The 24235-nt window shown below is 43.9% G+C and overlaps 1 protein-coding gene across 1 annotated transcript in view; it reads left to right on the top strand.

Moving 5' to 3' along the window:
- The first annotated feature begins 886 nt into the window (after positions 1–886).
- The window catches only part of DGKQ (diacylglycerol kinase theta), a 169913-nt gene continuing 146564 nt past the window's right edge, over positions 887–24235 (top strand). Inside the window, 1 exon segment of the mRNA XM_077818055.1 lies at positions 887–1094. Within this exon segment, the coding sequence (XP_077674181.1) occupies positions 887–1094 (208 nt within the window).

The raw sequence follows: 24235 nt of genomic DNA, 5'->3' as shown, positions 1-24235 counted from the left end.
CGCTCCTCCTTCCAGCCAAACACAAGAGCTTTTGAAGGGCATCAAAGGAACAACACCGCCCACCCCAACTGCCACTTCTCACTTTCTGATTGCAGCGCCCACCCAGCAGAACCCCTCGGGTTTCCTGCAGCTGCCCGGCTGTTGGGGTTAGTTCAGTGCAAGGCCCTGGCACGCGGCCAGCCCCTGTGCTGGGGCAGGCCTGGCTTGCTGCCCAGGGAACGGCTGGGGAGTGGGGGCAAAAGATGATTAAGAGACAAAATCCTGGGAGCAGGGGCGCTGGACTGGGGGGGGGGGGGTGAGAGCCATTGAACCAAACTGTGAACCCCGAATATGAGGGAAACCTCTTCTCCCGGCTTCGCCACCCGGGGACCCCCGCCAGCCAGCCTTGGGCCATGTGGGCAAAGTGGGGTCAGGCCCGCGGGGAGTTTGGTGCGGCAGCCCCCTTTGCTTTGCGCACCAAACTCCCCCCGGGCCTGACCCCACGTTGCCCACATGGCCCAAGGCTGGCTGGCGGGGGGTCCCCGGGTGGCGAAGCCCGGAGAGCCCCCGGGCTAGGAGGGGAGAGAGACAGACGGGCTCCCGCAGCAGCTGTCTCCCTGCAGGGCTGCTGGTCCGCCCAGGCTTGTCCGCGCCCACTGGGGACGCAGAGCAGGGAGGCGAGCGGGGCAGCCCGGCCCAGGGCGGAGGCGAGCGGATCGGCCCGGGCCCGGGGGAGGCGAGCGGCTCTGCGGCTGGGCGCTGCGTGCGAAGCGCCGCCCCCTCACTCCCCAGCCGGGCGGAAGCGCGGCGCGTAGCTGCCTCGGGGGCCGGGGCCCGGCGGCGCAGGGACCGCCCCGCTGCCCCGCGGGAGGAGGGAGCGGACCCGGCCGGCCCGGGCTGCGGGGCCATGGCGGTCGGAGCCCGCGCCCTGCTCGGCAGCCGCGGGGGCAGCCCGGCCTCCAGCCCCCAGCTGGGTGGCAGGAGCCGCTCGCAGCCGCCGCCGGCTCCGTTCGGCGCGCCCGGGCACGGCTTCCGCAGGGTGACCCTGACGAAGCCCACCTTCTGCCACTGCTGCACCGACTTCATCTGGGGGCTGGCGGGCTACCAGTGCGAGGGTAAGGGACCGCCTGGGGCTCCCCCTTCCCCTGGGTTACCCCCGTGCGCCCTGCCCCGGGACACCCCCAGCCCGCAGATTCCCCCTGTCCACCTTCCCTGGGGTACTCCCTGCCGGCGCTACGCCTACATACTCTGCCTGGGGCTATCCCCCTGTGCCTTCCCTGGGACAGCCCCTGCCGGCAGGTACCCCTACACACCCTGCCCGGGGCTGGCGGGCTACCAGTACGAGGGTAAGGGACTGCCCGGGGCTCCCCCCCTTCTCCGGCTAGCCCCCGTGTGCCCTGCCCTGGGACACCCCCAGCCTGCAGATTCCCCTATCTACCTTCCCTGGGACACCCCCTGCCGGGGCTAACCCCTATGCACCCTGCTCCAGGCTAGCAGTGTGAGGGTAAGGGACCGTGCCCGGGACACCCCCTACCCACCTTCCCCTGGTCCTACCCCCTGTGCGTCCTTCCCCTAGGCACCCCTGCCGGTGGGTTCCCCTATTTACGTTCCGCAGGACACCCCCTATCTGGGATACCCCTAGCCACCCTGCCCAGGGCTGGCAGTGCTACTGCTCAGAACACCCCTTGCCGGGGCTACCCCTGAACATTGTGCCCAGGGCTGGCAGACTACCAGTGTGAGGGTAAGAGACCCTTCCCCGGGACACCCCCTGCCAGGGGGTACCCCTACACACCTTGCCCGGGGCTCGCAGCCCCTGTGCCCAGAGCACTTCCTGTACCCCTTCCCTGCCTGGGATTACCCCTGCATATGCCACCTAGGTCTAGTGAGCTGCCAGTGCCAGGGTAAGAAACCCCTCCCCAGGGCACCACCATACCCCTGCCTGAGGCGACTGACCTTCGCTAGGGCTGGAGGGCTACCAGCACCAGGGTAAGAGTTCTCCCCAGCCAGGTCGTATGTGTGTGTCTCACATTGTTGGTTGAGCCTGCCTTTTCGCCCGCTTGTCTGGAGTCCTCATCTGTGAGTGTCTTATGGGGGCAGAGGGCTGCTCCCTCACACCCTTCCCAGGACTTCAGCCTGTCCACTTCAAATTGGGGTCTGTTCCATTTCTCACACTCTTTCTCTGTGTTGATTCACGTCTCACAGCATCTCTTGCAAGAGTATGCCTCTTTATACACCTGATTTGGGGCTGGGCGTCTCTGCAAGTTATTTGAAATCCTTGCTTTTTGGGTGATTTCTTGTGTCAGTTATAACTTGGTAAGGTTCTGATGTCTAGCCTTTAAAATGTGTGAGCGCCCCATCTGGATTGATTTTCCCAAAGTGCCTGCCCAGGCTCAACCAGAAGTTACAAGCTTGATGGGAAGGAAAGGTCACTGGGAAATTCTCTGGCCTGTGCCCTGCAGGTGGTCAGATGACATGATCATCCTGACCTTAAAAATTGTGAGTTCTACCCCGTTAAATGCTATAGCAACATTGTCATGATTCAGCCTTGCTCATATCCATGTTCAGTAACAATGAGTGTGTCCTATTGCTATGGGAAAAAGGTCACTTCCTGTCCACAATGAATGATGTACTCCGAAATCTGGTATAGTTGAGCAATCTTGTAATTTGGGGGGTATTGTTCAGCATTTGCCTTTTGCTAAGCATGGATGTGTGGCTCTACAGAAAAGGTTCCCAAATGTGGCACTGTGTGGGCAACTTTCTAGGAACCTTACAGCTGCACCTAATGTTCAGATAAATGTACCTAGAACTTGTGTGGCTTAAAAAAATCCTAAAACTAGAGAGGAACACCTATTGGGTTCCTTGGGAAGCTGTCCATGACCAACATTGATAAGATAGTTCTTCATAGACAGATGGCAGAAAAGGACATAAAACCCAGCTTGTTTTAGTGCAATATACGACAAAGACTTGCATCATTTAAAAAAAAAAAGTTTGGGATGCTCTTCTCTGTTCCATCCTCTTTCAAAAAATATCTTCTGTCTGTTTGTGGCAGCCTTGCAGTTTTATCTTCTATCTTTTTCTCCTCTCATTCCCCAAAGCTAGTAGCTGATTTTACAGACCAATATTACAATAGCTAAGAGGGCTTTTAGACAACCCCTCCTTCCCACTGCATTAAGGTAAAGAAAACTTAGAATTGTGGCTTTGGGTTGTTATATTGTGTTTGTGTGGGAGAAGTAACTGACCTGTAGTCTCATAGCCTTGTGAGCTGAATCTCTGCATTTGAGAGATGGCAAATCAGGGGGGCTCTGGGCTTCATTTTTGAGATATCGAGGGCTGTGAAACTATAAACAAAAATGTAGTTTCTTACAAAATAAAGCAGGCCTTGGATAACAATTGTGCAGCCTTAGTATTTATGACAGCTAGTATGGTTTACTGGGCGCTCTGGGGTGAAAGAAGGATCAAGTAGAATTCAGCAGAAGCCTCTGTGTTCTTTTACCTGGTGAGGGACAGTCTTGTGAGAATGGAAATTGTTGTCTTAAAGTTGTGCACTTCCATATGATTCAAACTTTTATTTAAAAAACATACTTTGAGTTAGAAATAACACTGCAGTCCATAAAAGGTTGTATTTTGTCAGGAAAATAGAATTATAAGAAAGCAAGTTTATTACTTAATATTTACAACCAAGGAGAAAACTTTAACTTTTCTAGAACTTGATTTATTTATACTGTCCTGTACTGGAAGGTTTTGCTAGATAATCATTTTAAATCAGTCTTTCTCTTGGAATTATGAAAATGTTCAGCTGCCTGTTTTGCACTTCTGAGTTTCAGACCGCTTTGATGTGTCAATGTGTGAGAAGAACAGGAAGGCTTTAGTCCATATTGTTGATTTCATTCTGCACTGAAAAATATAGGAAAAAAAAAAAGAGAGAAATAACCTGTTGTGGGGGCTTGAATGTGAACTACTGCTCAAAGATTTGATACACATGTGCGGCAGTATACTTAATGTAGTATTTATCAATACCATTGTGTAATTCATCGATACTAAGGTCAGACGGGACCATTATGATCATCTAGTTCGACCTCCTGCACAACGCAGGCCACAGAATCTCACCCACCCACTCCTGCGATAAACCTCTCACCTATGTCTGAGCTATTGAAGTCCTCAAATCGTGGTTTAAAGACTTCAAGGAGCAGAGAATCCTCCAGCAAGTGACCTGTGCCCCATGCTACAGAGGAAGGCGAAAAACCTCCAGGGCCTCTTCCAATCTGCCCTGGAGGAAAATTCCTTCCCGACCCCAAATATGGCGATCAGCTAAACCCTGAGCATATGGGCAAGATTCACCAGCCAGATATCCAGGAAAGAATTTTCTGTAGTAACTCAGATCCCACCCCATCTAACATCTCATCACAGGCCTTTGGGCCTATTTACCATGAATATTTAAAGATCAATTAATTACCAAATCATGTTATCCCATCATACCATCTCCTCCATAAACTTATCCAGTTTAATCTTAAAGCCAGATAGGTCTTTTGCCCCCACTGCTTCCCTTGGAAGGCTATTCCAAAACTTCACTCCTTTGATGGTTAGAAACCTTTGTCTAATTTCAAGTCTAAACTTCCCAATGACCAGTTTATATCCATTTGTTCTTGTGTCCACGTTGGTACTGAGCTTAAATAATTCCTCTCCCTCTCCGGTATTTATCTCTCTGATATATTTATAGAGAGCAATCATATCTCCCCTCAACCTTCTTTTAGCTAGACTAAACAAGCCAAGCTCCTTGAGTCTCCTTTCATAAGACAGGTTTTCCTTTCCTCGGATCATCTTAGTAGCCCTTCTCTGTACCTGTTCCAGTTTGAATTCATCCTTCTTAAACATGGGAGACCAGAACTGCACACAGTATTCCAGGTGAGGTCTCACCAGTGCCTTGTATAACGGTACTAACACCTCCTTATCTCTACTGGAAATACCTCGCCTGATGCATCCCAAGACCGCATTAGCTTTTTTCACAGCTATATCACATTGGCGGCTCATAGTCATCCTATGATCAACCAATACTCCAAGGTCCTTCTCCTCCTCCATTACTTCTAATTGAGGCGTCCCCAGCTTATAACTAAAATTCTTGTTATTAATCCCTAAATGCATAACCTTACACTTCTCACTATTAAATTTCACCCTATTACTATTACTCCAGTTTACAAGGTCATCCAAATCTTCCTGTATGGTTTCCCGGTCCTAATTGACCAATGGCATATCGGTTGTGCCCTTAAGAGGTGTGTATTATTTAATCTTTTGCTTAAAAGAAAGTCCAGCAGAATTTCAACGTTGCACTTGACACACATCAGTCTGAAGACTTAGCCTCTGCTAGCCAAGGGGGGAAAAAGTATGCTGTCATGTCCCACATGCCTTCAGTTTAAAAGAATAAAATAGTAGTTTGTTGTTCAAACGCCACTGTATTTAACAATAACTTTATCAGTTTTTGATTAGATTTTTTCCAAATAATTTATTACTGAGCAAATCATAAGAAAAATAATTCAGATATATTATTAGATGCATTTTACTGGTATTTGATTAATATACTTGCAGCTTTCTAGCTAGTCACATAATGCAAAAAATTGTCAAAGTGTTCAGTGATTACTGGTGAAATTTCTTGAATGTTTTTAGCTGACTCGTGCTCAGTAATCCTCTACTTAATACATTGTTTTTGTTAATGTACGGAGAAGGAACTTGATCAACTCCGCTTTTGATCAACTCAACCCAAACAAACCCAGTAAGGATAAAATTGCAAACTTCAGGACAATCGGCCTGATAGTGAGTGTATGTATAAAAAGCCATCGTTGGATGAATTTGTGGTTAGATGAATTTAGTGTATTCCTAAAAATCAGAAGCTGTTTCCTAACTTTAATGAGTTTACAGTGCGTAAGATTGTGTAGTGGTTTCTATTCTAACTCCCCATTTTCAGCTGCTCACAGTTTTCTGAAACTTTTACCCTCTGTGATGAAGTTCTATATACTTGGTTTCTGTTCAAAAGTACTTTTTATTTATTTTTTTTTAAGTTTGAGCAAAATTAGTGGTGGTGTGTTTGAGTATTTAAAAAGAATACACTTTTCCTTTTATAAATCCAAATGCAGTTCTTCTACCTTTTGTGTTTGGAGCATCTTTATAGTCTAAAGGGCTAGGGGTTGAAATTTAATTATCTGACAGAAGTATAACTCTTTGAAAATCACATGCTACACATACATTGTCCACTGGGTTTCTCACTGAATTTGTAACTTTTGCAGCTAAGGGAGGTTGTCTCTGTGGTTGTTTTTATCTTGTCCAAGCAGACAAATAATATTCAGACCCTTACGTACAGGACTTATTGGTCCACACTCTACAAAGCCTGAACAGTCATTAATGTTTATGACAAACTCCTTTGACTGACTTATCAGAGGTGTGGAGGGAGACATAATTTAAGACGTCTACTGTTTTTTCATTTTGTCCCTGTCATAAATATAAAGGGAAGGGTAAACACCTTTAAATCCCTCCTGGCCAGAGGAAAAACCCTTTCACCTGTAAAGGGTTAAGAAGCTAGGATAACCTTGCTGGCACCTGACCAAAATGACCAATGAGGAGACAAGATACTTTCAAAGCTGTTTGTGTGATGCTTTTGCCGGGAACAGAAAAGGAATGGAGTCTTAGAACTTAGTAAGTAATCTAGCTAGGTATGCATTAGATTCTGTTTTGTTTAAATGGCTGATAAAATAAGCTGTGCTGAATGGAATGTATATTCCTGCTTTTGTGTCTTTTTGTAACTTAAGGTTTTGCCTAGAGGGATTCTCTGTGTTTTGAATCTGATTACCCTGTAAGATATTTACCATCCTGATTTTACAGAGGTGATTCTTTTACTTTTTCTTCAATTAAAATTTTTCTTTTAAGAACCTGATTGCTTTTTCATTGTTCTTAAGATCCAAGGGTTTGGGTCTGTGTTCACCGATGCAAATTGGGGAGGATGTTTATCAAGCCTTCCCCAGGAAAGAGGGTTTGGGAGGATTTTGGGGGGAAAGACGTTTCCAAGCGGGCTCTTTCCCTGTTATATATTTGTTAGACGCTTGGTGGTGGCAGCAATAAAGGCCAAGGGCAAAAGGTAAAATAGTGTACCTTGGGGAAGTTTTAATTTAAGCTGGTAAAAATAAGCTTAAGGGTTTTTCATGCAGGTCTCCACATCTGTACCCTAGAGTTCAGAGTGGGGAAGGAACCTTGACAGTCCCTTCAAAAAAAAATCAAGAATCTTTCTTAATATGAAAAGGAGTACTTGTGGCACCTTAGAGACTAACAAATTTATTTGAGTATAAGCTTTCGTGAGCTATAGCTCACTTCATCGGATGCATTCAGTGGAAAATACAGTGGGGAGATTTATATACATAGAGAACATGAAACAATGGGTGTTACTATACACACTGTAACCAGAGTGATCCCTTAAGGTGAGCTATTACCAGCAGGAGAGCGGGAGGGGGGAACGACCTTTTGTCGTGATAATCAAGGTGTGCCATCTTCAGCAGTTCACAAGAACGTCTGAGGAACAGTGTGGGGTGGGGGATAAACATGGGGCAATAGTTTTACTTTGTGTGATGACCCATCCACTCCTAGTCTCTATTCAAGCCTAAGTTAATTGTATCCAGTTTGCAAATTAATTCCAATTCAGCAGTCTCTCATTGGAGTCTGTTTCTGAAGTTTTTTTGTTGAAGTATTGCCACTTTTAGGTCTGTAATCGAGTGACCAGAGAGATTGAAGTGTTCTCCAACTGATTTTTGAATGTTCTAATTCTTGACGTCTGATCTGTGTCCATTTATTCTTTTACGTAGAGACTGTCCAGTTTGACCAATGTACATGGCAGAGGGGCATTGCTGGCACATGATGGCATATATTACATTGGTAGATGTGCAGGTGAACGAGCCTCTGATAGTGTGGCTGATGTGATTAGGCCCTATGATGGTGTCCCCTGAATAGATATGTGGACACAGTTGGCAGCGGGCTTTGTTGCAAGGATAGGTTCCTGGGTTAGTGGTTCTGTTGTGTGGTGTGTGGTTGCTGGTGAGTATTTGCTTCAGGTTGGGGGGCTGTCTGTAAGCAAGGACTGGCCTGTCTCCCAAGATCTGTGAGAGTGATGGGTTGTCCTTCAGGATAGGTTGTAGATCCTTGATGATGCGTTGGAGAGGTTTTAGTTGGGGGCTGAAGGTGATGGCTAGTGGCGTTCTGTTATTTTCTTTGTTGGGCCTGTCCTGTAGTAGGTGACTTCTGGGTACTCTTCGAGCTCTGTCAATCTGTTTCTTCACTTCAGCAGGTGGGTACTGTAGTTGTAAGAATGCTTGATAGAGATCTTGTAGGTGTTTGTCTCTGTCTGAGGGGTTGGAGCAAATGCGGTTGACAGAGCCAGAAGAGTACTATCACACAAAGTAAAACTATTTCCCCATGTTTATCCCCCACCCCCCACTGTTCCTCAGACGTTCTTGTGAACTGCTGGAAATGGCCCACCTTGATTATCACTGCAAAAGGCCGCCCCCCTTCCCCCCCCCCCCCTCGGTAATAGCTTACCTTAAGTAATCACTCTGGTTACAGTGTGTATAGTAACACCCATTGTTTCATGTTCTCTATGTATATAAATATTTTCCACTGAATGCATCCGATGAAGTGATCTGTAGCTCACGAAAGCTTATGCTCAAATGAATTTGTTAGTCTCTAAGGTGCCACAAGTACTCCTTTTCTTTTTGCGAATACAGACTAACACGGCGGCTACTCTGAAACCTTTCTTAATATGTAAAGTCTTGCATATGTAATGAACGGGGTCAGAATTGCAGTATATGTATTTCTTATCAGCAATGCAAAGTACAACCAATTAAATATTTACTGTTTATATTTTATAGTTAAGAGTTTTTGAAGATTTCTTCCGACCCCAAATATTTTCCTCTGCAGTGCCTTGTCTTCATAATAGCACCAAACCTCTTTTATTGGCTTGAAAATAATCAACATTTAGAGGTAGAGGAGCTATAGGTTTGTGTGGATCTCAGATACGTCCATTGCTGCAAATCACTGTAATACTAACTTGAGTTCAATTTGGTTTATTTTAACCAAATTTGAAAATAAACACTTTTTTTTTTTTTAGGTTAAAGAATATGATAAATGAGCTTTAGAGGAGGAAAAAGACATTGGCTTAAAAATCAAATGTAATTTCATGGTTGTATTTTTGGGTGCACAAGTATTTCACTAAACTTTTTAGTGGTAGCTTACAGTGTATGAACGTAGGTGTCATGGTTAAAATCTGTGTGTTTTTTTGGACAAATACTGCATTCATTTTATTTGGACAGCAGCTACTGCAAGTGCAATGATACTGTAGAAATTAATCTATATTTCATGTATTCAGGCTTTGTATTCTAAGCAGATCACCCAAAATGACTCTAAGAAAACTTCATAGAAGCACAACTCCCATAGTGCTTGTTTGTCTTTTGATCTGCCTTTACGATGTCTGAAAACATGGGATCCTTCCAAAATAGGATGTAAACTTTGGACTGAAAGTAGAAATTTATAACATAAAGAAAGCTAGGTAACACAGCTGTAAAAAGGCTTTTCCTTGAGAACCTTTTGTGGTTCTGATCTGATATGTCTGTCGTGTGTGTTCTGTTGCTACACTTGAATTTGGAGATGTCTACACAGCATCTCTATAGCAACCCAGAGACGCACATTCCATGCATCTTTTGGTTGAAGTCTGACTACTTCTCAACTTCTGTGTGTAACTGGAACCCACTCAGGAAGGGTGTGTGGTTTAGTTTAGAGCTGGGAGCTAGACTAACAGGGCGTTTGTTTCCTCAGACGTGCAGAGGTGGTGCTAGGAGAAAGGAAGTAAGCAAAGATGTCTTGTTGAACAGCCTAATCAGACTTCAGATCCCTAGCTAATTTCCTCCTGGGGACAAGCACTTGAAATTTCCCAAGTGGGGGCATAGCTTAGTCGTGAGAAAAGCAAATGTGCTGAGATAGCTCCAGAAAGGAAGGTTTAACATTCACAATTACAGAGCCATAGAAAATCTCTCTGTGGCTGGCAAGCTTTGGCACATATCTGGTGCATGTTTCAACTAAAAATAAAAGCTACAAATGGGCAAAACCAAAGTACAATCTGAGACATGACTTGTTTTTGAAGCCACCTGTTTCCATCCCACAGGCAGCTTGAATTTTCTAGACCCATTTAAGCAACTAAAACCATACACAGGGAATGCTTCCGTCTTAGAGGCTTACACCTCTAAGATGGAAGCCATTCAAACCTGCTGGACCCAAAATTCCACGCATTGTATGTAAAGATAGGAACCGTAAATATGAAGCTATTGGGTATGTATAATAAAGTGGGACATAGGAGTTGCTGCTTTGCAGAGGGCAGTCCCCCATTCTGTAGATATCACCTGCATTCCTTGTTCGTAGACGTTTGACCTGACATCTGGTTGTATTAAAACATGTTTTGTTTGAATGGGCTTAGGATACCAACTGATCCAAATTGTTCTGTTTGATTGCCTATCCTCCTCATTATTTACTACTTGGCCAATTTTTGTGTGATTTTTTTTTTTTGTTTTCAAATTTTGTAAGCAGTGATTTATATTTACTTCCAGATCATAGATGAAGCTGTTGAATAGCATTGGGTATAATACAGATCCCTGTGGAACCCCACAAGAAACGCATCTGCTCAGTGACAATTCCCTATTGACAACTATTACAGAAAATAGGAATCTTTTTTGCATGTTGGTTGTATCAGTTACCCAGCAGCAAATGCCATCTGAGTAGAGTATCTTGTTATTTAGAGTTCTCAACAGTTGATTCAGGGCCTTTTTGTTAATGTTCTTCTCTAGTCCTGGTAGTATGTAGCAGATATGCCTATGGAGGTTTCTACTTTTGTGCTTAATTTCTTATCCTTAGACATAGACTGTTATCTTGTTTTCCCACTGGTCAGTTTTTGGACAACATTACCCCATGTTCATCCTTTTACTTCTCTTGCTCTTTTTGGTTATTCCATCTCAAAATGATCAGCCATCCATATTGTTTTCATTTATTGCTCCAGCCATCTCCACACGCAAAGTCAAATTTGTATCCGCATCTGATCTGCAGAAAGGGCTCATGGATATTCGCATCCATGGATATAAAGCGGGCATCCATGGATTTGCAGGGCTCTATCCAGGCACTCAAAAATCCAGATCCTCTTCTGAAATTATCTCTGGAGTCATTCCATTTTAAGGCAGCTTCTTCCTTTCTCACCCCTTACCTTGAATTTTTCCTGTATGACTATGCTGAGCCTTACATAACTCTGTCCCTCACTGCTGTGACCTTGTGTCAGTCTCAGTTTTGCCTCCTTCATCACACTGTGGTCTTTCATGCTGTCCTCTACTCATGACATGGCCTTCCTGAGCTGGTTCGCAAAGACACTGCTCTCCCTCCTGCAAACCCACTTCTTTCACAACTCCTACAGGAAACGATATCACTGAGTTATCTACTTATCAATTGACCTGTACTTCCTGAATAACCTCAGTTCTGTAGATGGAAGTATTCTATACAAAACTATATATAGAAACCCCGAAACAACAAGCTACTAAATAATGTATGTTACCATCTCCTTGATCACTTTGTTTTTATATTGTCTCCCTTTGCCCCATCTTTTGTCTCTTGTCTTTTTAGATTGTATGTTTGTTGAGGGTGGGACTGTGTGGGAAACACCTTTGGGTACTACTACACATTTTTAGATGAATTGTAATGGACTGCAAATGGCTTTCAATGAAGTGCTACCCCCTTCTCTCTTCTTTGTAAATTATATCACTCTATGTTAACACTGCAGTTATGAAAATAATCCCACCAAGTTACAGCACCGCTCACTAGATCATAATCTCCTTTTTGTTTTGCTTCTAGTTCTCCCCCTCTCCCCCTGACTAGAGTGAGAGAATTCCTTTCTGTTGGAACGTGGTCTGAGAGTGATCCATTTGTATTTATGTTCAGCATTATAAATGCCCTTTATGCTGATGTTAGTCATCTTGTTTGTTCCATTCTAAATAACACTTGTGTGGTATTAGTTAATGTTAAACACATCACTTGCTGTATAAAAATAACTTTGTTTAACGTTTAAAACCACAAAAATTGAGAACTTTGACTTAAGGCCACCACATCTTCATTTAATGCATGCCTGAAGTGCTTGCTTATTGTAGATTGTGTGAGGCGTTCAGAATTTACCACAACAGTGGGTAGTTGCATGAACCCTACTGTGCGGTTAAATGCAGATGGACAGGGACAGGCTGAGAGAGGTACCAAAATAAAGAGCTAGGGATGCAGAGAAATGCAGGTAAGCCAAGAACAAGTGGATTGCTTAGTGTTTTTGTCATGGTGGTGGGGTAAGGTGGGGGACATTATATTAGGTTTTAGGTCCTAATGTATTAGCTCTATTTAACTGAAGTGATAGTTTAAGAGATTCAGAAATAAAACTTCAGCTAAAATGTAGCACTCATCCCCTTATGTATGTAAGGATTTGTGAAGAGAGGTTTCCCATGGGCATAAAAACTAATGAAATAATTCCTGCTCTGGTTTCTGTGCCATTAACCTATATAACTGTAGTCTCTCTTGTGAATGGTGATGAAAAGGAGTTAGCCAGTGCCTCAAGTTCCCCAGGGTAGCTGATCCTATAAAACCTCCCCAGTGAAATCCTGCTCCTTTTGCAAAACTAGGCAGGAGCATAAGGTTAAAAATACCCTTCAATACATTTAAGAAAAATATATCTTGGTGTTCTTGCTGCCTTTGTCCTCTGCCATTCTGTTTCTCTCTCTCTCTCTCTCTCTCTCTCCTTTTTACTCCAAAATCGCTCCTGTATTAGCAAATGCCTTGAGGTTTGATGGAAACAAAATTGAAGCTTTCCTGTATTTTTCATTAAAAGCTGTTTTTTGTTTTTTTTGTTGATAGGAGCAAATATGTTCTTTACTTGAAAAATAGGATTTTATATACATCCTTAACTTCATGCACTGTGAATAGTCTCATTGACTTGAATGGGATGTTCCATAATTACAGTTAAGTGTGTGCTTAAGTCTTATTAATCCAGTGTACTTAGATGTTCAGAAAGACTTTGACAAGGTCCTTCACCAAAGGCTCTTAAGCAAAGGAAGCAGCCGTGGGATAAGAGGGAAGGGCCTCTCATGGATTGGTAACTGGTTAAAAGATTAGGAAACAAAGGGTAGGAATAAATGGTCAATTCTCAGAATGGAGAGAGATAAACAGTGGTGTCCCCGATGGGTCTGTACTGGGACATATGGCCCTTTTCTAGTGGAAAAGTTCACTAGCCGTCTGAGGCTTGTAGGGAAGCAAAGTGAAAGAGCTGGTGAGAAGGAACTCTGACATATCCACCCATGTACAACAGAAATATCCAACGAGTCTGAAGTAAAAAGGAGAGAGAGAGAGAGAGATCCCAACACAGGGGGAAGGTAACAGAGATCGGAATGGTTGAGAACCCAGCCCATGGGACAGAGTCCTGGAACAATGCCAGGCCTTCCAGCAAGGTTCTACGTAACTGGATGGATGCTGAGCCCTGGACCAGCAGAGATTAATCACAGCCCCTAGCTTGAGGATTGCTGGGGGGCAGGGGCAGAGAATGGCTTACCTGGCATGTTTACAACCACTCGCAGAACAATATCTGAAGGAAGATGCATCTCTTTTCACAATTTACCACCATGCCAAAATCATTGAGCATCATCAGGGTCCTGGAGCACCTGAGTCCAGCCTAGCCCATCATCATCCAGGTAGAGAATTAGGCAGACACCTAATGTGACTACTGCAACCCACAACCACAGGGCCAAGGGCAAATTGAAGAGCAAGTGCAATGAGCTAAAAATGCAGCTGTCTAGAAGAAAATCTAATGAAACTCTGATAGGCTTAAAACATAGGAGAATGGGAAGACAAGTATCCTACAAATCAATGGATACTAACAGTCTCACAGATCTATGGCCACAAGAAATGAATGAAGACACCATTGTTAAATTTTGTTATCTGTCAAACCAATTCAGTCATTTTAAATCTAGAATCAGCCTCTGATCTCCTCAGCTTTTGAGGACTACAAAGTACCTGGGATACACTGCGTTGCCCTCCAATTTTTGGAAGTAAAAAGGAGAGGCCTATTTGTCCAAACTGGTGTCAGTTATACCATGGCAAAAGGAATGCTCATACCTGACTAATTGTTTCCTGTAATATGCAGGCTTAGTATGGACCTAGCTAGCAAACCTAGTGTAGATTAGCCATATATTCTCTCTAGCTCTGGAGGTTCTTAACTGGAAAACTTGCCTGCAAGTTGTGAGGAGGAGCGAGACATGAAAAACCTGATCTGGATTGGATACAACTGGGCTGACTGACGGATGAAGACTCATCCATTTGTCTGTCCTGGTGGTGTTGCATCATGGAAAACATCAAAGCAAGAGAAATTTATTTTTGATACCTTGAAATGAGTAAATCCTAAATCATAATGGAAATGGTGATTCTCAGCATGCCCTGTGGCCTTTTTGAGGCTTTTACAAGTCAAGCCAGCTTACTATAACTGAATTCTGCTTTTATGAATCACTGTTCAAGTACGTTATTGCACTTGCTTGACTGTCAGTTCAATATCATTTGATTTCCTGCTGTATTTTTTCTAGCAAAAGTGTCTGAAAGGGAAACAACAATGCCTTCTCACTGACAACTTTGTGTAGATGTACGACCACCCCCTTAAATGTATTGCTTTCTGGTGCATACACTGTTGAGAAATTTGCAATATTGTGAGTGTGACCTTCCAAGAGGCAGTAGGTGGATTTTGGAAAGACCATGGTTGTGCTTGTATGGCCTTCCATTTTAAACGTGAAGCTCCACATTAGTGCGTTAGGGAGCAGGACAGGAGAACGCCAAGAGGGAAAGGGGTTTGTAGAACATGAGTATTTTACGAATGTGCTTTTTGTGTATCCGGGTAAACCCAAAACTATTTCCTCAACCTCCTTCTTGCTATTGGAGGGGAGAAGGAGCACTTTTTCTGCTTCCCAAACCTGCTCAAGAGCTCCCTGGTTGCTAGGAGTTGGGATGGTGGCATCTCCATTACTTTGACATCCCTCAGGTATCTGGCTGCAGCGATAGAGCTGTGCATCTCCAGTACTCAACTGCGGCTCTGCTTTCTGGCAACTGGAAGGGGAATGTTTCCCCTGCACACACCCTTCCCCAGCCCCCCTCTCTTGGATTATTCTCACCAATGAATAGCATCAGTGACAGCCTTTTGTGCTGCTCTGAGCTTACCCCAGCAGCAGAAAAATGTAACTTAGCGCAGTTGGGTAAGTTTCCGTGCTGTCCTCAGGGTTCTGAACAGCAACTGTAAAAAAGTGATAAGATGGGTCATTTTTCTCTCTGCTGTAGCTTGGGAAAGCTCTGAGCAGAAGCAGAGGCACTGAAGCGATCTGTGGACTTAGGAAGACAACACTGCATGAGGTTCTGTTCTGTTCCTATTACGTATTCACAGTAACTTAGATTGTTTTTTGCTTTTATTTGATGAAGGCTAATTTCCGCAGAAGTTGCTGGCACTCACCTGAAAACCCTTCTAAAAAGATGGCGGCTGACCTTGTAGGAACATTTTTAAAGGGACAGTTGCAGACTTGTGGCAAAAGCCTGAAATCAAATGTGGTGGTACTTCCCTAAGATGGAAAATTGACAGCACCGAAGGCCTATCAGACTCCTAAGGATTATAAAATCCCAAGAGACCAAAGTCAAGGGGCAGTGGAGGGAATACTATGGGTGGGAAGAGAACACTCCTTGGGACAGCCCAAATAGTTGCTAAAACGCAGTTTAGGTAGAGACACCTTGAGGCTAGTCCCCATTGTCAGGCTGAAGGGAGCCCTGTGAGGTGCCTGAAATTAGTCTTTTGTTTTATCCAGAGCATTTGCTTTTTTCCTTCTTTGTGGAAAATAGCTGAATGTAACTGCGCGCTGGCAAGGCTAGTACAATATAAAGAGATCAGAGCTATATGACAAATGTAAAAGTTAATCCCCCATGAACCCAGTGGAAAGAAAACATTACTTTGTGAAGTTATCCATAAATATCCCCATATCCATTAGCCTGAAAGCTCCAGCCCATATAAGGCCATCTGTTGGCCGTCTCATGTTTTAAGAAAATCCACCTGTTTTGCCACTTCTAGCTGATCTGGTCCCCAGCTTTTCTCATCAAAGCAGTTAGGTTCCAATTATCATTATCCTTGGTGCTCCAGAGCCAATTCCCACGGGAAGAGAAAATTCTAGAGTAGAAAGAAACGAACAACTCAAGAAATAAAGTTGTAAAACCCACTGAGCTGTAAAATTAACATATGACACATTCAATGTTTTGTACCAGATCATCTGCTCGTAACAATGAAACCTCTGAACAGAGGGAGCATGCTAGGATGGGGTTGGGGAAGGAGACAATCTAAGCCAAATACTGTTAGCAAAAACATGAGAATCATCCTTTTCAGTGCTTTCTTTTGATTGAACTGTGCTGCTCTGTCTCACTGTTCCTGGTGCATGCATTTTACTCTATCATACTTTCCACTGATTAAAGAACGAGATTATCTGTTGTCGATCGTATGTTGGTGTCACCTTGCACAACAGCATGGAAGTTTGTTTGCTCCGGAACTTTGTTAGATTTCTCTGTTACTGAATCCATTTACGGATGTTTGTCCTTTTAGATCCCCCTTCCCTTCGGTAACTTAGTATTTTGCAGCAGCTACAAGTTGGATGATATTCCCCTCAATTGGCACCCAGGCTAATTGCTATAATTTCTCTTTTTGTTTTAGAAACATAGAACCATACAGTTAGAAGGGACCACAAGGGTCATCTAGTCCAGTGGTTCTCAACCTTTCCAGACTACTGTACCCCTTTCTGGAGTCTGATTTGTCTTGTGTACCCCCAAGTTTCACCTCACTTGAAAACTACTTGCTTACACAATCAGACATAATACAAAAGTGTCAGAGCACACTAGTACTGAAAAATTGCTGACTTTCTCATTTTTACCATATAATTATAAAATAAATCCACTGGACTATAAACATCATACTCACATTTCAGTGTGATACTTGAGAGCCTGTTTTTTCACTTGTGAATGGTGAAGCAACAGCAACAACTAAGTTTTTCTCCACACTGTGTGTTCCTAGTCTGTCTTGAGGGCAGTCGTAGCAGAAGACAAGACTTCACAAAGATACGTTGACTCAAAAGGTAACAGAACATCCAAAGCCTGGCTCCCAAGGCTGGTGTGCTCTTTCTGTACTAAACATCAGAACTGGGTTACTGTGAAGCAGTGGTTCTCAACCTGCAGGCCGCCTGCGGCCCAATCAGCACAGAGCTGCGACCCATGTGACATCCTCAGGGCCATACAGGTAGTATTGGATGCGGCCCACAGTGGTAAATAGGTTGAGAACCACTGGTTCAGAGGCATTAAACTTCATTTGCAGACTACGATCTGAAGATAGCTCAAGAAGATGTTCTTGCTGACTGGCAGAGAGGTTACTGCTGCTAACATCTGACAAAATGAATGCGTTTCTTACCCAGTCGAGTTGTGTTGAATGTTGGGGAAATATGACTTGATCTCAGATGTCAAGTAAATCATCTTCTATTATTAACTCAAGTTTCGCATGGTCTCACTAACCTCCATTATCGCTCACTGGATCCAGGAGACTGGTACGCCGCCCTCGACTTGAAGGACACGTATTTTCATAGGAGGGGATGATTTAGTTGGGGATTGGTCCTGCTTTCAGCAGGGGGTTGGACTAGATGACCTCCTGAGGTCCCTTCCAACCCTGATATTCTATGATTCTATGATACTATTCCTTTAATTTTGGTCTGCTCAGTTTCTCCTATGCAGACATCAGTGACTTACGCACGAAGCAGTGAAAAACGGATCAAGTCTTTGTCTCCACATTTGGACTTCCCGAATTCAGTTTTCTCAATAAAAGCATTCACTTTGTGATAGAGATTGAGTGTCAGTGTCATGGCCTTGCATCAGGACAAATTTAGATCATTCAGCTTGCTAAATATATCTGTGAGCTAACCACACAGTATGGTCAAAGACAGAGGCAAAGAGGGGATGAATGATCAGAAAGAAATGTTTGTGAACCTGTGTGCGTGATACAAACAGTCTGTCTAGTACTTTTGCTCTTGAAAGCCAGGTAACCTCTGTGTGAAGCAACAGTTGCTGATGTTCTGACCCCATCTCTTCACAAAGAATGCGAAACTGGTGAGCATTGAGTGACCTGGACTTGAGAAAGTTGACTGTTTTGACAGACTCATTTAAAACTTCATGCAGCTCAGAACTCATCTTTTTCTGAAGCAAATGCCTCCCTGTATATGTTACAGTGCACCCACTGCAAGGCAGGACTTTCTTTCCTGATCCTAGCCTTACTCTCCCGGTCATTGCAGCGGTCTCCGTCAGTGCAGAGGAATTTGCATAAATTCAAACTCATATCATGATCAGAAAAAAAAAGTCAGTTAGTTTAAAAATGTCCTCTCCGGTTGAGTTTGCCTTTATACTTTTGCAAAATAGTCCATGCTCGTTGATATGAGTGGTTTCAGGGTATCGAATGTAAGCAATCAGCTGAGCATCTCCACTCATATTCACGGACTCATCAAGCTGAAGGGCAAATGTTTCTGCCATTTTAAGTTTCTCTGCAAGTTGAGAGACAATATCCTCAGCCATTTCTTTAATTCAACAACACACAATGTCATTTGATCAGTGTACTTTCTTAAGAGAATCAGAAGCTTTTTTTTTTAATCAAGCATGGTTTTTCTGCAAGCGCTCCAGGGGCAGGCAGAATCAGACTGTCTGCAATTGTGTACGGCTTCTCTGATTTTCTTACAAGAAGGGAGACTGCATGCAAAACTTCAAGTGCTTTTGTAGAAATAGTTAAAGCTGCTTTCATTTTAAGCTGGCAAATCTGAAACTCAAAGTTTCCTTTGAAATAAATTCTACTGGCTCATCTGCGTGCACAGGGCGTTTTGTCTTCAAATGTTATTGCAAATGTGCAAGCTTCAGACTATTGTTTGATAGCACAGTGGTTCGCTGCTTGTGGCCCAATCGGCACACATTCTCCTATTATCAAAGTGGACATTAAACCCATCAAACTAGAGAAGCTGCCAGTCTTCTTAGATCACTTTGTGCTTAGGTTCATTTCTGGTTGGTGTGAGTCACAAATGGGTTTGAACCCCATTTTTGAGTTTTCGTATTTAATATATTTAAAAGGCATCCCTTCTTTTCCACTGGCAAGGTCCCCATCATTTCCCTCCACATCAGCCGCCATCTCAGAGGTGCCCCGTGTGGGACTCAATTTGGATCGTATCATTGATTTATATCGGGGGGTTTGTTATTGAATGATGTTTGCTGAGTTTGCAACATTCTGAAGCTTGGCTGTCTGGAGCAGGAGGGCACTGTATCATTTTAAAGAAATATTTAGTTTCTACTTTAAAAAATATCAGTTCTCATAAAGGCGGTAGGTTTAGGAACAGCTGCATTAGTATGGTGCAAATTGAAATGCCTTTCGCATGCCCTATATTCTTAATGGTTTATTTGGGCTGGTGATACACAAAACACAAGAGTTGCCATAATTATGTCTCAGTAAAAGAAATATTTCTGTCTTTGGATGTACTGTTAGAATTTCCTGTCATCTTTTATCAGGTCAGCTTGGCAGGAAGTACTGGAAATGTTTTCTGGTGCATACTGTATTTCAATGTTTTTTTCATGTTGATAAATACAAATATAGAAGAGTTGCAGTGACATGGTGCTACTTACGATTTATTGTGTTGAGTCCAAATAGAAACACTGTCAGATTCTCAGCTGGTGTAGATTGTTATAGCTTTCCTGAACAGGGTTGTCAGGTGACCGGTTTTCAACTGGAATGCCTGGTCAAAAAGGGACCATGGCAGCTCCAGTCAGCACTGCTTACTGGGCCGTTAAAAGTCCGGTCAGCGATGCAGTGGGACTAAGGCAGGCTCCCTGTGGCTCCCGCAAGTGGCTGGCATGTCCAGCTCCTACACATAGGGTGGCCACGGGGGCTCCACACGCTGCCCCTCCCCCAAGTGCCGTCTCCACTCCCATTGGGAACCGTGGCCAATGGGAGCTGCTGGGGCAATGCCTGGGGGCACGGGCAACGTGTGGAGCCCCTGTGGCTGCCCCTGCACCTATGAGCCAGACATGCCAGCCACTTCCGGGAGCTGCCTGAGGTAAGTTCTGCCTGGCAGGAGCCTGCACCCCAAACTCCTGCCCCAGGTCGGAACCCCCTTCTGCACCCTAACTTCTTCACAGAGCCCGCATCACAACCCCCTGCCCCAGCCCTGAGTTCCCTCCTGCACCCTAACTCCCTCCCTACACCCCCACTTGCACCCCAAGCCACTCATCCCTGGCCCCACTCCAGAGCCTGCACCATCTCTGGCACCCCAAACCCTTGGCCCCAACCCAGAGTTCCCTCCTGCTCCTGAACACCTCATTTCTGGCCCCACCCTGGAGCCCTCACCCCCTCCCACACCCCAACCCTCTGCCCCAGCCTGGTGAAAGTGAGTGAGGGTGGGGGAGAGGGAGTGATGGACAGAGAGGGGATGGAGTGAGCAGGGGCGGGGCCTTGGAGAAGGGGTGGGGCAGGGGCGGGGTCTTGGTGAAGGCAGGGGCTAGGGTGTTCAGTTTTGTGCGATTAGAAAGTTGGCCACCCAATCGCTGAAGTTAATGGAGGTATGCTGGTTTATACAATCTGAGCATCTGGCCCTTCATCTGTAGATTATTTTATGTTTGCTTTTAAAGTTTATAATATTTTAGTATACGCTAATGCTATATACTATACTATGTGATGTTGTAAGTGAATTTCTTAAATTTCATTATGCTGTAGCAGAATATGTTGAAACAGATTCATATAGTGATTGTGACTTCTTGTGAAGTTCTGTATTTTTTAGCTAACTTGCTCTCAGATTTGATGACCTACTGTAACAGATTTAAGGCCTTGTTGATGCACTTAAAAATTAATTCCTGCCGCTAAAATTGAAGCGCATGGACACTTGCATACATCTGCTTTTTTGAAGCAAACGCTCCAGTCCTGCATTGTCATCCAGGTGCTGCACCCGTACAAATGACAGGACGGGACTGGGGCCTTAGCACGTGTCCAGAATACGTCCAAAACAATCGCAGTGATGCAAATGTTAAGCATTTATGCATTATTCCTCTTAAAGTTGTATTCCATGCTTTATCTCTTTGCCCCTCTCCTGGACCCAGACTTCAGGGAACGCTGCCTCTTCTCCCTGCCTTCCCAACGTGTCCTATAGTCACTGTACGTCGGGAGCTTCCTTCTGTCCCACAACTGCTGGGCTCACCCTATAAAAGGCATATTTCCTTTGCTTCAGGAGCCTGCTCCTACCCTCTGGCCATTAGCACGTTTTGTTTCAGTAAACTGTTCTCTGTAGTTGATGGGGTTTGTGCAGATGGAAAAGGAAGGGCTTGACCAGAGCAGATGGTGTTCAGAAGCAAACAGGACTGCATTTATTGCTGATTCCTGCCAGGAGGGTGGGCAGAAGATTGCCATACGATGAATAAATGAGGGCTGCCTTATATGGAAGCTTGTGGATTTATGAACATGTTGTAATAGGAAATGGGCTTTTAAAGGTTAAAATGATTTGAATAGGGTTAAAGTGAAAACAAAGCTAAAGCTTAAAATTTACGTATACAGTAGGAATATGCAATGGTTAAATATAAACAGTAAAGGATTAGAATACATTACATAGAAAAGGTGAGGGTTAGATTAAAACCTATTAAAATATATGTGAGTGTAGTGTTACATTTCACAGCAAGCTAGATTTATGAAGGAGACCAAAAAACAAAACAAAACAGGCAGTGGTTAAGTGTGGAGGCAAGCATCAAAAAGAGATTTAAATCTGGATTAAATTTCTTAAAATACAATAAATAACCCCGTCCCTTCATCTATAAATGTTCACTATAAATTGGCTTACTGAGAATGCAGGTTCCTTGGGACAGTGGATGGGGTTGTTTTATGTTTAGATGGTACCTAGAACACTTTTAGGCAGTCATTGAATCAAAAATAACATTCAAGATTATCTTCTGTTTTGCGATCACAAGTTTGAGTGTAATGTATTTTATTGGTCTATTCCATTTGCAGTTGTCATTGGTTCGTTGGGTTATGTGACTTTGGGAGAGGATATGGCAGGAACATGGCCCCTGCTCACCAACACTAGGGTGCATTGTCATATGAACATGAAAACAACAAGGAACCTTGAAGACTAACAGATTTATTTGGGCATAAGCTTTTGTGGGTAAAAAACCCACTTCTTCAGATGCATGGAGTGAAAATTACAGATGCAAGCGTTATATAATGGCACACGAAGAGAAGGGAGTTACCTTACAAGTGGAGAACCAGTGTTGACAGGGCCAATTTGATCAGGGTGGATGTGGTCCACTCCCAATAATTGATGAGGAGGTGTCAATTCCAGGAGAGGCAAAGCTGCTTTTGTAGTGAGCCAGCCATTCCCAGTCCCTATTCAAGCCCAAATTAATGGTGTTAAATTTGCAAATGAATTGTAGCTCTGCAGTTTCTCTTTGAAGTCTGTTTTTGAAGGATTTTGTTGAAGGATGGCTACTTTTAAATCTGTTATAAAATGTCCAGGAAGATTGAAGTGTTCTCCCACTGGCTTTGTATGTTACCATTCCTGATGTCCGATTTGTGTCCATTTATTCTTTTATGTAGGGACTGTCCGGTTTGGCCAGCGTACATGGCAGAGGGGCATTGCTGGCACATGATGGCGTATATCACATTAGTAGACATGCAGGAGAATGAGCCTCTGATGGTGTGGCTGATGTGGCTGGGTCCTCTGATGGTGTCGCTAGAGTAGATATGGGGACAGAGTAGGCAACGAGGTTTGCTACAGGGATTGGTTCCTGAGTTAGTGTTTCTGTGGTGTGGTGTGTAGTTGCTGGAGAGTATTTGCTTCAGGTTGGGGGGCTGTCCATAAGCGAGGACTGGCCTGTCTCCCAAGGTCTGTGAGAGTGAGGGATCATTTTCCAGGATAGGTTGTAGATCGTTGCTAATGTGGTGGAGAGGTTTTAGCTGGGGGCTGTAAGTGATGGCCATATGAACATGGTAACCTGAAATTTAGCCTTTTCCTTATGTTGTTTTTTGTTGACCCTGTAATTTAAGCAAAATGGATCCAAAGATACTATATAAGGATTCATTTTTTGACAATTTCTCTGGTGATCATATGTGAAAAACCAGAGTAAAACCATAGGGCCTGATTCTGTGTTGCTCTGCACCTTCTGTAGTTATTGACGCCAGTGAAAGTGGGTGAAAATGCTGCCATTCTGATTTTGGTGGTATATTAAATCCACTTTCACTGCCGTAAATGTCTGCGTATTGTGCGGGACAACTGAGAGTGAGGGCTTATGCCCTTGGTGCTTTCATATGCCATCAGACTTGAAAAAGACCTTTAATGTTTAACTTGTATGCTAGAAATACTCTGTACTGCAGGACTTTGCTAATCCTTTGATGTTATGATCCAGATAAACATTGCAGGTCTTCCCACCTTTGCATGTTTGATATTAGAATGGTAGAGAGGTTTCATATTGTGGGCTAGGCACTATTAGACTTGTAAGAAGTCTTTGCCTCAGAAAGCAGTCCTTGACTTTTACAAGATATTTTACAGAACATGTGTTAGTATATTGGTATAAATAAAACAAAACTGCCATTGCCAGAATAAATGAACAAAGTACATTCTGTGATGCATTATACTTCAATTCTTTGCTCATTTACAGAAGAACCTTACTATTTGCACTAATGACTGGGGAGCTGTTAGTGACTGAATTTTGCAAATTAATAGTAAAAGCAAGGATAGGGTATCCCAGAATTCCCTTTGTTAATCTGTCATTCTATCATTTTTGAAAAGTGGTTGGGAGAGACCTGTGGGTTTTTTTTTCCCCCTAGTGAAATTTATGCAGATGAGCAAAGCGGAAGTCAATGAGGGGTATGCTGCTTGCTAAAACACAAAATCCAATCATTCACAACAGGTGGCCCAGTTATTCATGAAAATTAGTGGGTTCTACTGTAATCACTTCATGCTGGAGATTGAGTTTCTTTGGTGCCGAGTCTGTGACAAGCGCTGAAATGGCTATTTCTAATAAGTTCATGTAACCCACTGGTGAGGGTGTTACAGCTCCCCCTGTGTGCCAGTCCATAAAGTATATGCTGTACAGTCACCCATTTCAG

Source organism: Eretmochelys imbricata, chromosome 5 (genome assembly GCF_965152235.1).
Source record: "Eretmochelys imbricata isolate rEreImb1 chromosome 5, rEreImb1.hap1, whole genome shotgun sequence".
Lineage (NCBI taxonomy): Eukaryota > Metazoa > Chordata > Testudines > Cheloniidae > Eretmochelys > Eretmochelys imbricata.
This window is presented reverse-complemented; position numbering and strand designations above follow the sequence as displayed.